Source organism: Lepus europaeus, chromosome 13 (assembly GCF_033115175.1).
Source record: "Lepus europaeus isolate LE1 chromosome 13, mLepTim1.pri, whole genome shotgun sequence".
Taxonomy (NCBI): domain Eukaryota; kingdom Metazoa; phylum Chordata; class Mammalia; order Lagomorpha; family Leporidae; genus Lepus; species Lepus europaeus.
In genome coordinates, this window is record NC_084839.1 from 58,516,132 (window position 1) to 58,534,208 (window position 18,077).

At 38.6% G+C, this 18,077-nt stretch overlaps 1 protein-coding gene and 1 pseudogene across 4 annotated transcripts in view; both read left to right on the forward strand.

The window, feature by feature from the left end:
* The window catches only part of EHBP1 (EH domain binding protein 1), a 378,411-nt gene that overhangs the window by 58,163 nt on the left and 302,171 nt on the right, over positions 1–18,077 (forward strand). For all 4 annotated transcript variants that reach the window (XM_062209516.1, XM_062209514.1, XM_062209518.1 and 1 more), the window contains exons 4-5: positions 2,022–2,117; positions 9,929–9,982. In XM_062209516.1, the coding sequence (XP_062065500.1) occupies positions 2,022–2,117; positions 9,929–9,982 (150 nt within the window). The remainder of the gene's footprint in view (positions 1–2,021; positions 2,118–9,928; positions 9,983–18,077) is intronic.
* Positions 5,991–6,607, forward strand: LOC133772960 (glycine cleavage system H protein, mitochondrial-like; annotated as a pseudogene).

An 18,077-nucleotide genomic window follows, 5' to 3' on the forward strand; every position in this document is an offset into this window, starting at 1 on the left:
TATAAAAATATTTTCAGCCGACACCGCGGCTCACTAGGCTAATCCTCCGTCTTGTGGTGCCGGCACACCGGGTTCTAGTCCCGGTCGAGGCACCGGATTCTGTCCCGGTTGCCCCTCTTCCAGGCCAGCTCTCTGCTGTGGCCAGGGAGTGCAGTGGAGGATGGCCCAAGTGCTTGGGCCCTGCACCCCATGGGAGACCAGGAGAAGCACCTGGCTCCTGGCTTCAGATCAGCGTGATGCGCCGGTCGCAGCGCGCCAGCCGCGGCGGCCATTAGAGGGTGAACCAACGGCAAAGGAAGACCTTTCTCTCTGTCTCTCTCTCTCTCACTGTCCACTCTGCCTGTCAAAAAAAATTTTTTTTTTCAATTCTTAAAAATATTTTTCTCTGATATTATTTCTTTCCCTAGCAAAAACCTGTTTCTTTCTCTTTCAGACCACCTCAGAGGAGTTGAGTGGATTTGCTATCTTTAGTTTCTTTATTCATATTTTTTCTTGAATTTATTCCAAACTTTTGTTCTTATCACTCCATTTAAAATGCTCTTGTGAAGTTATTGATAACTTTTGCTTTGCTAAATCCAGTGGTGATTGTCCTGGCCTCATCTTATTTGACCTTTCATCAATATTTGTAGAGGTGATTGTTCCCTTCCCTAAAGGAACATTTGCTTCACTAGACTTCTAGGATGCCACCTGCTTGAGTTTTCCTTGTACTTCACTGCTACAGCTTTGCTGATTCCTCCTCATTTCCTTGTCCTCTAAGTTTCAGTTCTTGGACCTTTTTCTTTTCTATTTCTTACTCACTCTCATGGGCTCATATGTATTCTTAAGCTTTCAGTATAATCTGTATTTGAATAATTCCCAAATTAGTTAATTCCAAACACACATTTCCAAGAGTCAGAAGCCTCTTATGGATCTCCCACATGAGTGCAGGATCTCATGCACTTGGGCCATCTTCTGCTGCTTTCCAAGGTTGCATTAGCAGGGACCTGGATTGGAAATGGAACAGGCGGGACTCGAACCAGTGCCTGTATGGGATGCCAGCTCTGCAGGTGGCTGCTTTATCCGCAGTGCCACATTGCTAACCCCACTTTTTTTTTTTTTTTTTTTAAGATTGACTTACTATTTTGAAAGTTAATCATAGAGAGAGGGAGAGACAGAAAGAGATCCTTCCATCTTCTAGTTTACTCCCTAGATGGTGGCATCAGTTGGAGCTGGGCTAGGCCTAAGTCAGGAGCCAGGAGCTTCATCCAGGTCTCCCATGTGGGCAGCAGGATCCCAACACTTGGGCCATCTTCTGCTGACTTTCCCAGGCACACTATCAGGGAGCTGATTTGGAAGTGAAGCAGCCAGGACATGAACTAATTGCCCATTTGGGATGCCAGCATCATGCTGGCCCAATTAGTAGCTTTTGAAAACATGAAACATTTCATTTTTACATCTTCTTTTTCGCCTGTGTTTTTGAGGAGGTTAGTTAAGGCTTTGTTTACAGATGGCAATTTATAATTCTTACCAGATATGACTGTCATGGCCTGCTTTTTTTTTTTTTTTTTAAGATTACTTATTTATTTGAAAGAGTTACATAGAGAGAGAAGGAGAGGCTGAGAGAGAGTAGTCTTCCATCTGCTGGTTCACTCCCCAGTTGGCCGAAATGGTTGGAGCTGTGCTAGGAAGCCAGGAGCCAGGAGCTTCTTCCAGGTCTCCCACACAGGTGCAGGGGCCCAAGGACTTGGGCCGTCTTCCACTGCTTTTCCAGGCCATAGCAGAGAGCTGGATCAGAAGTGGAGCAGCTGAGACTCTATCTGGCTCCCAAATGGAATGCAGGCACCACAGGTGGCAGGTAACCATGCCACAGCCCCCGCTTAATGCTTGACAAGTTTTATATCATTAAACAATTTTGTTTATTTAATTTAACATGTTTGTTATAGCTCTAATGGATAGTTAAGTAGAGTTTGTAAATGTTTGTAATTTGTTAACATTACATTTCCTGTACTTCATAATTGAAGCTTTCATTTTTATTCTGGTAGGCTCATAGCTGGCAACCTGGAATAAAAAATCCATACCGTGGTGTTGTTGTGTGGCCTGTTCCTGAAAACATTGAAATCACTGTAACACTTTTTAAGGTACGTTCCATTTTTTAAGTTTTAGAATTTATTATATAATCATGGTTCTAAATGACAAAACATTTTGATATCCATTGCCTTATACTTTTGTGTCTGATATTTAATGTGCATTATTTTTAGGGACATAGCAATTTATAACAATAAAAGCATTACAACATTTTATGGTCTATTAAGTCCAAATAATTTGGGGCTCCTTCTGAGCTGAGGTACATCGCCAGCCCCATATCCTTATTTCTTTTACCAGAGTGATAAACTAAACGTGGTGGTTAAGAGCAATGCATTTGGAATCAGATGAATCTTTGTGTTATTTCATTTAATTCTCACAATAACTCTAAAGTTCAACAGTTATTCCCATTTTAATAAGGAAACCAAGACTAGAGAGAAACATAACTTGCTTCAGTACACTATGAATTAGCCCTGTTCTTTTTATACATTGTACTGCCTACTCTAGGTGCAAATATTGATCAGAACAGTAAGATGTCTGACATGCTTGAGGAAGACTTTTAAGTGGCCTTTTTAATATTTTGAATTGATTTTTCTGTTATTAATACTGATAAAGCAGATGAATGGACAGAGTTACACAACTATCAAAATACTGGTGATGAAGAATAAGAGGTGAGAATAGAGCTGATAGCTGACAGCCAAGTGTTGTGGGAAAGGCAGTCTGCTAAATGAGTGATTTGGAGCTGAAAGTGACTGTTGAAATGCGTTGCTTAGAGCATTAGGAGATATGTGCAGTTTTCCAGCACAGGTGAGAATGTTCAGCATATCCTTATCACTGAACTTTTATAACTTTGTATGTTAGCATGTAGAAAACAACCAAAACACTCCTTCCGCCCCAGTTTGCTGTATTAAACATTGCTGTTCAATTGTGTTATGAAAGCAACCTTGCGACCATTTTCAGTATTTGAGTATTTTCAGCTGATAATTTTATCTTCCTGATTCCACCCCTGCCCCGCCAAGAATTCTAATGGAAAAGTAAAATAGAATGAAATGAAACAATATTTCATTCTTTTGTGGATATTGTTTTTGAACAACATTTAAAAATATTCACATGAAAAACCTCTTCATATTTCCCTTTTATCTTTCAGTTTTATTAAGTCTCATAATTTACTTAATCTTGAGATTTGCAAATATGAAAGGACAAGGACTGCTTGAATGCTTTTTGTCCACAGTGTAGTATTCATAGTACTTTTTAGGAAATTTACCAGTATATTCATTTTTCTGTGATTTAGCCAGAAATTAATTTCTTCGGCCTGCATGTTTGTTTTGTTTGATTTGGATTAAATTGAAAATAGCTGTCTTTAATGATTTTTTTAAAAAGCATTTTTGGATTTTGAGAAAGAAAATGGCTCTTCTAGTATTTTCAAGCTTTTTCTTTAGAACAGTAGTAAGAAAGGGTAATAAGGAAAGAGCAGGATATGAGGAAGACTTAATTGATTCAAGATAGAAGCAATATCATTACAGATATTTCTGGTCAGTAATATAAATTATATTGAGATGTCTATTTATTCATTTATTTTTAAGTTGAGAGACAGACATAGAGCTAGCATGCATTAGTTTACTCTCCAACCATCCTCAATGGCCAGGGCTGGGTCAGGCTAAAGCTGGGAGGCAGAAATTTAATCCAGGTATCCCATAGGGTGGACAGGGACCCAGCGATTTATGATCCATCACCAGCTACTTCACAGAGTCTGAACTGGCAGGAAGCTGGAATTGGGAGCAGAGTAGAAATCAAATCTAGATACTCCTAGGTGAGGTGCAGGTGTCATCTTAGCTGCTAGGCCAGATACCTGCACTGAGATGTCATTTTTAAGTGCCTTGTTAATGCACTTAATTGTTGCTTCTTTTTTTTTTTTTTTTTTAAAGATGTATTTATTTATTTATTTGAAAAGCAGAGTTACAGGGAGGTAGAGGCTGAGAGAGAGGTCTTCCATCCCCTGGTTCACTCCCCGGATGACTATAATGGCCTAAGCTGTGCCGATCTGAAGCCAGGAGCCAGGAGCTTCTCCTCGGTCTCCCACAGAGGTTCAGGGGCTCAAGAACTTGGGCCATCTTCTTATGCTTTCCCAGGCCATAGCAGAGAGTTGGATCAGAAGTGGAGCAGCTGGGACTTGAACTGGTGCCCATATGGGATGCTGACACTGCAGGTAGTGGCTTTACCCACTGCTCCACAGCACCAGCCTCAATTGTTGCATCTTTCACACCTTTTTGCTGGCTTTGCCCATCAGATGTTTCTTGGTACCACAGAAATTCTTTTTTTAGTAAAAATTGTTTTAGGAATAGGACTTTTTTTTTTTTTTGGACAGGCAGAGTTAGAGAGAGACAGAGAGAAAGGTCTTCCTTCCATTCGTTCACCCCCCAAATGGCCGCTACAGCCAGCGTGCTGTGCCAATCCAAAGCTAGGAGCCAGGCGCTTCCTCCTGGTCTCCCATGCGGATGCAGGGCCCATGGACTTGGGCCATCCTCCACTGCCCTCCTGGGCCACAGCAGAGAGCTGGACTGGAAGAGGAGCAACCAGAACAGAATCCAGCGCCCCAACTGGGACTAGAACCCGGGGTGCCAGCGTCACAGGCGGAGGATTAGCCTAGTGAGCCGTGGCGCCGGCCAGGACATCATTTTGTTTTTTAAAAACATTTCAGGGCTGGCATTGTGGTATAGTAGGTTAAGCTGCTGCCTTCTATGCCAGCATCCTATTTGAGTGTCAGTTTGTGTCCCAGCTGCTCTACTTCCTACCCAGCTTCCTGCTAATGCATCTAGGAAAGCAGCAGAAGGTGGCTCAAGTACTTGGGCCCCTCCTACACACATGGGAGACCTGGGTGGAGTTCCAGACTCCTGACTTAGGCATTGTCCAGCCCTGGTCATTGTGGCCATTTGGAAAGTGAACCAGTGGATGGAAGGTCTCTGTTTTTCTGTGCCTCTCCCTCTCTCTTTGTAACTCTGCGTTTTAAATAAGTAAATAAAAAATTTCATTTGCTTTAAGAATTAAAGTATGATGTATTACCTATAAGGCACTCTTACATATTTAATTTATGAGATGTATATTCATGAGTTGATTCATCAATTATTCTTTAAGGCCTACTATGTGCCAGATACTTTTCTAGGTTTTGGGGATACAGTGGATAAGCTGAACAATAAAGTTGGTAAAAGACAGTTGCAGCATAGCTTTAACTCATTTTTTTCCAAAGGTTTATTTCTTTTTATTTTTCTTTCTTTCTTTTTTGTTTATTTGAAAGTCAGAGTTACAGAGAGAGGGCGAGAGACAGAGAGACAAATCTTCCATTTGCTGGTTGACTCCCCAAATGGCTACAATGGGCAGGGCTAGGCCAGGCCAAAACCATCGGCCTGGAACTTCTTTGAATCTCCTACTTGGGTGTAGGGGCCCAAGCACTTGGGCCATTTTCCACTGCTTTCCCAGGCATACATTAGTAGGGAGCTGGATTGGAAGTGGAGCAACCAGGACCCAAACCAGTACCCACATGGGAAGCCAGCGCTGTAGGCAGGAGCTTAACCCTCTGAGCCACAACTCTAGGCCCATAGCTTTAACTTTTAATAGTTGGGCACTGTGGGAAGTTAGTTTTCAGCTCTGTTAAATGAGAATAAAAGTAATACCTGTTTCATAAGTTGTTGTGGTGAATAAAACTCTTACCACAATAATTGGGACATGGTGAGTGCTTAGTAGATATCTTGTATTGTTATTATTTTTAACTGGAGCAATGTTACCGTCCTTAAGCAACATAAGGCAAGAGAGGTGAGGAGGATGGTAGACTATCTCCTTTTAACATTGCATCGTACTATATTCTTTGATCTCTAAATTAGCCCTGTTTGTACACTAAATCTACCATGAAAAAGCTCTTCAAAGCTTTATTTACGATGGTGCTACTAGTGGCCCAGAGCATGGGGGCTGCAGCCTGCAGCCTGCTCATGGCTTCGGTGCCTACCGCACCCTGCTAACTTCTGCCCTGGTGACAGCAGATGGGTGCTGTCCGGATGCTGTGCACGGGATCTGCTCTGATCTTGGTACATAAATTCACAGAGAAACATGAATGGATAACAACAGAAAATGGTATAGAAACCGTGGGAATTGCAATTTTGCACAGCAAGCTTTGGGAGATGTTGTTTATTGTAGTCTGCCTGAAGTTGGGACAAAATTGAAAAAACAAGGAAGATGGTCTGATATGAGGTACATCATCATTACTGGAACCTTCTAAAGTTTTCATTTTTTTTATGAGCCACATGAGTTTGGTGTTTTGGAAAGTGTGAAAGCTGCTAGTGAACTCTATTCTCCTCTATCAGGAGAATTAACTGAAATTAATGAAGTCCTTGCAGAACACTCAGGACTCATCAACCAATCTTGTTATGAAGATGGTTGGCTGATCAAAATGACACTGAGTAGCTCTTCAGAACCAGATGAACTAATGAGTGAAGAAGCCTATGAGAAATATATAAAGTCTATTGAGGAATGGAAGTGGAACCCTTACATAAACTAGTATTGAATAACTTAATCTAGCACAGTTTATCTTAGATTAGTGGTGGACAGGACTTAAAATAGCAACTTTTAGCAATATTGATGGAAAGAAATACTACTTTCAACTCTGTTACTGGAAGAAAATATCCCTTAGCTTTGTAATGACTGCAGATGAATACAAAATGCATCTTTTTCACAGTACCTTTTGATTTTTATACTAGATTCTAGGCACTAGTATTCAGAATACATGAAGTTATCAGTAGTAAAAACTAGTTATATAAATAATGTAATTCAAGGATAACATTGGTATCTTAAGCCCTATGTAATATTGTAATTTGCTTATACGCATCCCCGGATTGAGGTCAAAATATGTAATGATCTTTCCATTGGAAATAACTGGGAATGCAGAACGGTTTTTGTTAGTTGTACAGTGTCAGAGAAAGAACAATACTGCCTTAATTTTGCAATATACTGCATTTACTGGTGTTGTTTTATACAGTGACGCAGTAGCTCTGCAGCAAAAATAAGAAACATAATAAAATTTTCAACTTCCTCATTTGAAGAAAAAAAAAAAAGCTTTATTTACAGTTCTTTCTCTCCATAAACCTAGGTTTTCGATGGAGACAGTAGAGTAGGGAAGCAGATATCAAGTAGAGTTTTCTACTTCCTTTTGCATTCTACCTTCCCGCAGGCCCCTCAAGAAATGGCTTTGGCAGGTATTTATTCCACCTATGTGAATTTACTAACAAAAAAAGTTGCCATGAGCTGGGTGTTTGGCCTAGTAGTTAGGCTTCTGGTTAGAATGCCTGCATCCCACATTTGAGTGCCTGGGTTTGATTCCTGGCTCTGGCTTCTGACTTGAGCTTTCTGCTAATGTGGCCCTGAGAGTTCCTGGCTCTTCATGTTCCAGCCATTTTGCACATTTAAGAAGTGAACCAGTGAATGGGAGTGCTCACTATCCCTATTGGTCTTACTCTTTCTGTCTCCCAAATAAATAAATAAAAACAGTAGTCTTGTTACAACTTAGGTAGCCACCATGGTGTTATAATGAAAAATAAGTACATAGAAGTAATGAAGTAACTAAGGAGTTTAAAATTTATCCTCATAAATTATAGGAGTCATTAAATCAGAGTTGGTACTAACATCAGAATTCTGATTTTGGAAAATTAATATGTACACAAGATTGATGGAGAGCAGAGAAACAAAGAGAATGGTACAATCACTTCTATCTTGAAAGACACAAACCCAGCTGTGGCAACAGAAACAGAGGATTAATGGTAGGCTAAAGTGGAATCAATCATAAATAGGTTGGGGAATATCAGAGCCAATCTTTAAATGCTCAATCTTAGAGTGAAATGTTGAGACAAGCCTGCTTTATCAGAATGCTGTGTCACTTGTCCGTACCTATCTGCTACACATAGGGTGTTTGAGTAAGATAAATACACATATAATATGACCTCATTACTTACCTTTCTGTGTCTTATACTTTGTTGCCTTTTACTTTACTTATTTTAATATCTAGGGAAGTCCTGCACAGTCCCATCTAGCTCAGATGTTTTCTCTGTCATGATTTTTCCAATCATTCTTGTAAGAAATAATGTATTATTTTCCAGTTTCTGGTAAAACCATTTATTTTATTTGTCATATATTCATTTAGGTTAGAGTTACTGTGTCTTCTAGGCAAGGACTACTATGTTTTTTTTAAAAAAAAGATTTATTTATTTATTTGAAAGTTAGAGTTACAGGGCGGGGAGCACAGAGGACAGAGAGAGAAATCTTCCATCCACTGGTTCACTCCCCAGATGGCTGCAACAGTTAGGTCTTGGTCAGACTGAAGCCAAGTACCAGGAGCTTCTTACAAGTCTCCCACGTGGGTGCAGGGTCCCAAGCACTTGGACCATCTGCTCCTTTCCCAGGTACATTAGCAGAGAGCTGGATCAGAAGTGGAACATCCGGGTCTTGAACCTGCGTCCATATGGGATGCCAGCATCACAGGTGGTAGCTTGAACCACTGTGTCACACGGAAGTCCCAACTATGTTTAAATTCATGTAATACTTCTATATCTCTTATATAACAAGCACCTAAGAAATATTTGTCAAAAAATGCTTGCAAAAGTGTACCCCATTTCAAATAAACAAAATAAAAAAGTTGCTTCTGCCCTATGTCAGGTTTCTGGGGGGACATTTCTGTGAGGAGGGAGGAGGCATCAAAAACCCATGCTAATTTTCCATTGTCTAGATTATGAAATCCCTTGCAGTGCTTTGAAATTCCAGATGTTTACATAACCATGGCATCAAAGAAAGCTTGCTTCAATTGACAATTTCAGTTTTAAAATGCAGGTGTAAAAACAAAGACAGGATTTTGTATGAATATTTACTATCTTAATTGTTCATTCCCTAGGTAATCTGTGTCTGATCAAATTTCTTTTTTTCTTGTTATAGATGCAGTGATGTAAGATAGTGATGTGTTGATAAACAAACATAGAGAATTTCTTAAACTAATTATTTAAACTTTAGACAAATTATGGGAATATCCTAAGAATGAGCTCCATCTTCCTTTTTAAAAGCAGTTGGTGGGGCCAGCGCTGTGGCTTAGCGGGTAAAACTGCTGCCTGCAGTGCCAGCATCCCATATGGGTGCCAATTCGAGCCCTGGCCGCTCCATTTCTGATCCAGCTCTCTGCTGTGGCTGGGAAAGCAGTGGAAGATGGCTCAAGTCCTTAGGCCCTTGCACCTGTGTGGGAGACCTGGAAGAAGCTCCTGGCTCCTGTCTCCGGATAGGCACAGCTCCAGCTGTTGCGGCCAATTGGGGAGTGAGCCAACGGATGGAAGACCTCTCTCTCTCTCTCTTTGCCTCTCCTTCTCCCTCTGTGTAACTCTGACTTTCAAATAAATAAATAAATATTAAAAAAAAAAATAAAGATAAAAGCAGTTGGTGGAGCCAGTGTTGTGGCGTAGCGGGTTAAGCTGCCGCCTGTGACACCGCATCCCTTATGGACTGCTCCACTTTCAATCCAACTCCCTGTTAATGCACTTGGGAAAAGCAGCAGAACATGACCCAAGTGCCTGGGCCCCCGCAGGAGATGGGAGACCCTGAGGAAGCTCCTGACTCCTTGCTTCAGCCTGGCCCAGCCCAGGCTGTTGCAGCCATTTGGGGATTGAACCAGCAAATGCAAGACTCTCTCTTTGTCTCTCCTCCTTTGTAACTTTCAAATAAAATAAATAAATATTTAAAAAAGAAAAAGCAGTTGGTAAAAGCTAAAAACAAAGCTGTTTGTTTTTCTTAATTGGATTGATAGACCTAAAGACATGTATTTCAGTTGCAAATTTTGTTTTTGTTACAGGATCCTCATGCAGAAGAATTTGAAGACAAAGACTGGACATTTGTCATAGAAAATGTAAGCTAATGGCAAATTCCTTCACCTTTGACATTTTTAACTTTATGTATGTATTTGTTAATGTTCATTAGCAGTTTGACAAAAGTGTTTCCTTTGGAATTTAGTGATTTACAGCTTATAAAATTTTAAGGAATGGAGTGATAGACAATATAACAGAAGTATTTGTGAAAAATATGATTTAATTTTTTTAATCTGTTCGACATCTAACAGTGTTTTATATATAGCAAATTCTCATTTAAACATTTGTTAAATGAAACCATGAGGCTGGCGCCATGGCTCCCTTGGCTAATCCTCCGCCTGCAGTGCCAGCACCCTAGGTTCTCAATCCGGTTGGGGCGCCGGATTCTGTCCTGGATGCTCCTCTTCCAGTCCAGCTCTCTGCTGTGGCCCGGGAAGGCAGTGGAGGATGGCTCAAGTGCTTAGGCCCTGCACCCCATGGGAGACCAGGAGAAGCACCTGGCTCCTGGCTTCGGATCAGCGCAGTGTGCTGGATCAGCGCAGTGTGCCGGCTGCAGCACGCCAGCTTTAGTGGCCGTTTGGGGGGTGAACCAGTGGAAAAAGGAAGACCTTTCTCTCTGTCTCTTTCTCTCTCACTGTCTAACTCTGCCTGTCCAAAAAAAAAAAAAGAAACCATGAATGTTCTTTGAAATTTGTTGAAAAATGCTTTAACTATTTAGGTTGAGAGATTCTAGATCATCTTAATACCACCTGAAATTAATAAAAAGTATCTTAATTAAGGATAATAAGGCAAAAATCATAATTTAATCATCACAAGTTATTAATCTTGAATTATACTATTTTGGTAGGTGTTAAAACATGTTTATTGATTGGCAATTAGAGAAGATAGGCAATGAAAATACAGTGATTATGAGTATGGGCTTTGGAATCAAACTTGATTTCATGTCCTTGCTTTTCCGGTTACAAGCTCTGATCATTGGCAAATTTCCTAAGTTTTCAGCCGTAAAATGACAAGATTGCTCTGAGGATTAAAAGCTCAATGAATAGTTTTCACTGTTGTCAGCATTGCATCACCATGATTGTTCATCATCATAATAACCAATAAACTACGTACCCTATTTATGATAGGCATATTAACATTATTTGCACTATGTTCTTCCTTTCTATGTGTGACTTAATTGTCTATATCAGTGAAAAAAGGGGTCTAGCATTTTTTCCAGCAGGGGGTGTACTATTTTTAGTTCTAAGGAACTGGAAAGTTGGAAGCAAGGTCAGGTCCTCAAACACAGGGTGTGAATATCAAGACACTTTTATTATGTAAAAGGTTTGCACCTAATAAGTTAAGTGCTTTACAAAGAATTGATAAGGGGCCAGCGCTGTGGTATAGGGTAAAGCCACAGCTTGCAGTGCCGGCATCACATATGCACGCCGGTTCTATTCCCAGCTGCTCCTCTTCTGATCCAGCTCTCTGCTATGGCCTGGGAAAGCAGTAGAAGATGGCCCCCAAGTCCTTGGGCCCCTGTACCCATGTGAGAGACCCGGAAGAAGCTCCTGGCTCCTGGCTTCAGATAGGCACAGCTCCAATCACCTCTAGCCAATGAAGCCATCTGGGGAGTGAAGCAGCAGATGGAAGACCTCTCTGTCTCTACCTCTCTTTGTAACTCTTTCAAATGAATAAAATAAATCTTAAAAAAAAAAAAAAGTTATACTTGAAGAAGAGGCAATAAAATTTGTGAATGAAGTATGTTAATATGGAACAAAATTAAAATTTGTGGGTATCAGTATTCAAAACCCTTCCCTCCAGTTGTCCAACTCCCTATACCAATTAGATCACTTTAAGAGGGATTCTACTATAAATGTATGTTAAACAAGTCAGTCTCATAGGATCTGTCTAGAATTAAAGAACTATTCTTAGACTTTCTTTTTAACCAAAATTCAGTGTAAGTAGATATTGCATTTTCCATGTGGTAGAGTTTTCTTTATTTGACCTTATCTAATAAATGAGGTATTTTTAACTTTTCAACTAAATGACTGTGCATTCATTCATGCATTAATTCACTGAGCTTGTCTTATGCTAGGCACTATTCTAGGTACTGAAAATAAAATGATATAACAGATAATAAATCCCATGGAGTTTACAGTCCTGTGTGTGTGTGAGGGGGGGGAGAATAAATATAAAAATTAATGTATGTAAGATATTTGGCCTAGAGGCATCTAATGCTGATTAGGGTATCTATGTCCTGCCTGGGTTTGATTCCCAGCTTCCCTCCAATGCAGACTTTCAGAGGCTCCTGTCTCCCATATGGGAGACCTGGATTGAGTTCCTAGCTTGAGGGGATCCTCCCACCTACCCAAGCATTTCAGACATTTGGGGAATAAGCCAGCAAATAGGAGGTCTTTCTGTTTCTCTGTGCTTCTCGAAATGACTTTAAAAAAATTGTGTGAATTGTGGAAAAGAAAATACATTATATAAAAGAAATATGTTGAATATATGATAATCATGTTGTATGTTATATAAGTATAATCTATAAAATATATAGTAAATATACATAAGTGCTTTGGAGAAAAATAGAGAAGGAGCAACAAGGCTTCATGTATCTTTATAATTATATGGACATAATATACCTTCTTATTTATTATAAACTCTTTAAAATAGAATTGAGATGCTTGTCAAATTAATTTTAAATATTTTTAATAGGTTTGATAAAATAAATATTTTAAGATGTGGAAACTTTTAAAAATAACCTCATAGTGTTGTAGAAACCTTTTCCTAGGTTACAGCTCCCCTCAGTGGTAAATGATGAAATTGACTCTTGTGTAGAGAAAGATCTAAGATCTATCCCTACGGATGATCTTTTAGCAGTCACATGTTACAAATGTTGTACACCACCTTACATTTTAAATGTTCTTGCACCTTTCATATAGAATAAGTAATGAATTCCAAAGGGTGGAAGTTGGCCTCTTTTATTGTAAAATGTGGGGTTTGTTTGAAAATCTGCTGATGTGTTGTTCTGACACTGAAAAGACATGCTGTTTAAATAGAATTTTAATATTCCTTTTTTGTGTGTGTTTTAATATCATGTTTTTTGCACTGTGACCTCAGTTGGTAAAAGTTTTGAATCTTTATCCATAATGTCTAATAGTAGTATTAGTAACAAAGAGTGAAGTTTTGTTTACTATTAAATATCCCAACAAAACAGAGAAGTCTCTAAAATATAGCACCCTAACAAATTTATTGGCCATTTACTAAGTAGCAAAAGTCATATGGAATGCTTGATACACGTTATTATTAGAAAAACTCTGTATTTCAGATATATAACCCTATTTTACAGATAAACCGGGGCTTAGAGAGATGAAATCACCTGCTAAAGGTTGTATAGCTAACGTGTCATTTTTTTCCAGTCTTGTCTTTCTCTAGGGCTTTTGCTTTTAACTCCAAATGCAATAGCCACTCCCTTAATGACAATGATGAAAAGAAATAATTTGAAATTATAGAACCATACATAAGTTTAAAATCAGCCCTCTTTAATTGTAAACTTGTGAAGAATATATGTGCTAGGTTATTAAAGGTAATCTTTAATTATTGTTAATGTTCAGTCCAAAAGTTATTTGGGTTAAATATTTGATGGCTGTTAGATGTTATAAAGAAAAATAAATACTTGGTTTTTTCTATATCTTCAGTAGGTTATTGAAGATAAAAAATTATGTATATAAACCATCTATCTTGATAAAGAGTATTTTTATAATGTTCCTTTCTAGAGGATATAGAAAAATATAAAGGAAAGGAATTTCTACATGTATTATTGTAGAATTTTAGCTTTTCTATTTTTATGCCACTTGTGTCTCTCAATAATTTCCAGACTGCAGCACTATTTCAAAGGAATGACAAGGCAACTTGTTTACCTCACTAGGATTAAACTTAAAATGTGTTTATCTTTTTAAAGATGTTTTTAGGGCATCTTCCCCTTAAAATCTAATCCAAAATTAAGAACCAATATTTTTTCTGAAAGTAAACAAATGCTGATGATCTACTAAAATCACCTCTGGGCTCGTTTTTGTTTATTCACAATATTATATATAAGTATAATTCAGAAATATAAATGAGTCTTAAATTATCCTTTATTTTGCATTATTTACAATCCATTTACATTCTAGTGCTTATATTCAGCATGGATACTTCAAAATAATGTTTCTTTTAAAAATATACCATAATATAAAAATGTATTTATCCAGGCGGTTGACATTGTGGTGGTATGTTTTTCCCTTTAATGTGAAGTCATAGCAATTATATTTAGAAAGTAAAACTTTATTTCTTCCTTGATATTTTGCATTACCCAACTAAATCTAGAACCATTACATTTATAAATTTATAGGTTTTAGTTTTAAAAAGAACCTAGAAAGTTTTATTCTTTAGATTCCATTGTTTTCTTAATGACCCAAAAGGTGAATATTCATGAAATGTACCAATCTAGATTGAATTGATTTATTCAGTATGCTACAAATACTTCATGTACATTTTCTGCATGCCCATTTTGTGGAAATTGAAGATACAAAGTCAAATTAGAATTTCTCTGATTCTTGGTTGCATGGTTTGTGCCCTCCCCACATTTTTTCTTTGATTCTGGATCATTATATGTCTACAGCATCCCACTGTTAATTGGTAGTGCTGTTTTCTTTCTTAGTACTATATAACACAATGTTGTATCATTTTTAAACCAAAGGAGACTTATATTTGGTGGTATAAGATAGTCTGCCTTTGGAGTCAGTGTTGCGGTACAGAGGGTTAAGCTGCTGCCTGCCACACTAACATCCCGTATGAGTGCCAGTTCTAGGCACAGTTGCTCTGCTTCCCATCCAGTTCCCTGCAGATGTGCCTGGGAAGGCAGCAGAAAGTGGCCTAAAGTACTTGGGTTCTTGTCATCCATGGGGGGACCTGGATGAACTTCCAGGCTCCTGGCTTCAGTCTGGCTCAGCCCCAGCCATTGTGGCTATTTCGAGAGTGAACCAGCATATGGAAGATCTTGCTGTCTCTGTAACTCTGCATTTCAAATAAATGAAGTACAGAAGTGAAGTATAGAATGGGAAAAATTGATTTAAAAAAAAAAAAAAGGAGTATCTGTCCTCAAGAAGCTTATGAACCAGTGAGATATCAAAGAAAGAAAGAATTGAAAAATTATACCCCAAGTGTGCCAAAAAACAGTGAAAGTAGGGCAGAGTCAGGGTAGATTTCCAGGAGAGAGTGGCTACAAAGTTGACTTTTTAAGGTAAAAAAGGCGGCCGGCGCCGCGGCTCACTAGGCTAATCCTCCGCCTTGCGGCTCCGGCACACCGGGTTCTAGTCCCGGTCGGGGCGCCAGATTCTGTCCTGGTTGCTCCTCTTCCAGGCCAGCTCTCTGCTGTGGCCCGGGAGTGCAGTGGAGGATGGCCCAAGTGCTTGGGCCCTGCACCCCATGGGAGACCAGGAGAAGCACCTGGCTCCTGCCATCGGATCAGCGTGGTGCGCCGGCCGCAGTGCGCCTACCGCGGCGGCCATTGGAGGGTGAACCAACGGCAAAGGAAGACCTTTCTCTCTCTCTCTCTCTCTCTCTCTCTCACTCACTGTCCACTCTGCCTGTCAAAAAAAAAAAAAAAAAAAAAGGCAAAAAAGGCATTCCAAGCAAAAGAAAGAAACATCAGGAAAGATTAGGGCAAGAGGGGAAAAATGATGAGTTTAAAGAAAAATGTAATTATGAGGAAAAGTAAACCAATCAAAAGGAAACATAAGGTGTCATATTAATGCTCAACAGACATCTGCCTAAAAAAAAAAGCAAAACAAAACTTTTAAGCCAATGAATTTAGTAATAGGTATGTGATTAGCATGAGTTTCTGTGTCTTCCTTGGAAGAGCTCTGTGGGGTATCAAAAAGTCTCAGGGGCCCCAGTCCAATCTTTCCCATTATTTCCAATTGTGAGACTGGCATTTTTGCTCCTTGGTGATTTTTAATTGCTGTTTATTTGGTGTTACTTCCAGAAGCTTTTTAAATAAATGGGATAGGATAAGAATTATATTTGTTCCAAAGCAGTACTGTAATGTTTTGTTTGTTTCTTTGGTTTGCTTGTCCAATCAAACACAACTGACAAGATTATACCAAGAATATAGAGATTATATCATAGCTCAAATGGTACACTTGGCTCAAATAATAAACAATATAAAATCATATAAGTTTAATTCTCAAACATTTGTATTAATAGCATTTTCCATTATAGAAACTTAAAGTCTGGTAACAGACATCAAGAGAACATAATAGATTACTTTAACACATTGCTTTAACAGAGCATCAGAGTTTAATTCTATGTCAAAGAGAAATTGAGCTTCCTGTGATCTTTTGCTGTGAGGTTTCCTTCCTTTACCTTCTTTCATATTGGTGACCATGTTTCTGTGTTTCTGTGTGTAACACATCTTTAAGCATCTTTTGCAGGGCAGGATGAGTGGCAACAAATTCTTTCAGTTTCTGTTTGCTATGAAAAGTCTTAATTTCACCTTCATTCACAAATGAGAGCTTTGCAGGATATAGTATTCTGGGCTGGCAGTTTTTCTCTCTTAGTACCTGGGCTATGTCTCGCCATTCCCTTCTAGCTTGTAGGGTTTCTGATGAGAAGTCTGCTGTGAGTCTAATTGGAGATCCTCTAAGAGTGGTCTGACGTTTCTCTCTTGCACCTTTTAGGATCTTTTCTTTATGTTTCACTGTGGTGAGTTTGATTACAACATGTCGTGGTGAGGATCTCTTTTGGTCATGTTTATTAGGGGTTCTATAAGCTTCCTGTACTAAAATGCCTCTGTCCTTCTCCAAACCTGGGAAATTTTCTGCTAGTATCTCACTGAAAATGCCTTCTAATCCTTTCTCCCTCTCCATGCCTTCAGGAACTCCTAGAACCCGAATGTTGGGTTTTTTAATAGTATCCTGTAGATTCCCGACAATATTTTTTAGATTTCTAATTTCTTCTTCTTTTCTTTGGTTTGCCTGTTTCCTTTCCTGTTCTCTGTCTTCTAAGTCTGATATTCTCTCTTCTGCTTCGCCCATTCTGTTTTTAAGGCTCTCTAATGTGTTTGTCATTTGATCTATTGAACTCTTCATTTCATTATGATTTCTAGTCACTATCAGAGTTTCTTGTTGCAGTAGTTGTTTCATTTCATTTTGATTCCTCCTTAATATTTCACTTTCACGAGAGAGATTTTCTATCTTGTCCATGAAGGATTTCTGTAGTTCAAGAATTTGTTTTTGAGAACTTCTTAATGTTCTTACCAATTTTTTGAGATCTGCTTCTTGCATTTCTTCGATGTCATCATCTTCATAATCTTGAATTGGGGCGTCTTTTTCATTTGGGGGCGTCATAGTGTCTTCCTTGTTCTTGTTAGCTTGGTTTTTGCGTTTGTTGTTTGGCATGTTGGAGATATTTGGTTTCTTCACTGTGGTGAAGAATGTTTGAGAATTCAAAAGTCTAATGATCTTGTGTTACTAGACATGATAGTTATCTTAATGAGAAAGCCCCAGAGGCTTAAAGGGTTAAATACTTGTAAAATCCTACAGGTGCTTTCAAAAATACTGTGAAGTAAGCAAGTGCCTCTTGTTGGTTGATGAGTTTATAATTTTAAACATGGCGACTTAAAGTCTTTTGTCATCCACAGTTATATATGATCTGCTGCTCATAAAACTAAAGCGTTGTTGGTTCTGTGTTTAGCTGTCCTCCTATAGGTTCCTATGGACTTTTTCCAGCCACTTTTATTGTATTCAGTACTTTGGGATGGCTCTGTAAATAGATGAAGCCAATAATGTATTAACAGTACCAACTGAGAGAAAGTATGGTTAACTGAGGTTACTAAAAAGAAAAAGCAATTCAAATCAATTGGCAATCTACAAAAAGAGTTAAAGATTTTAAAAGCTATTATTAAAATTGCTATATTGGTCTATTATGCTATATTATATGTGTGTACATATTGTATGTCCACATGGGGAAATTTTATTAAGAGTTTTATTTTAATTGGCTTATAGATAAGATTGTCCATAAATTTAAGCTGCTAAAATCAATCAAAGATACATTTTAATTTGTGGGACCTGAATCTGTGTATCATATGTTTTAGACTTGTTGGTAGAAAGAAAC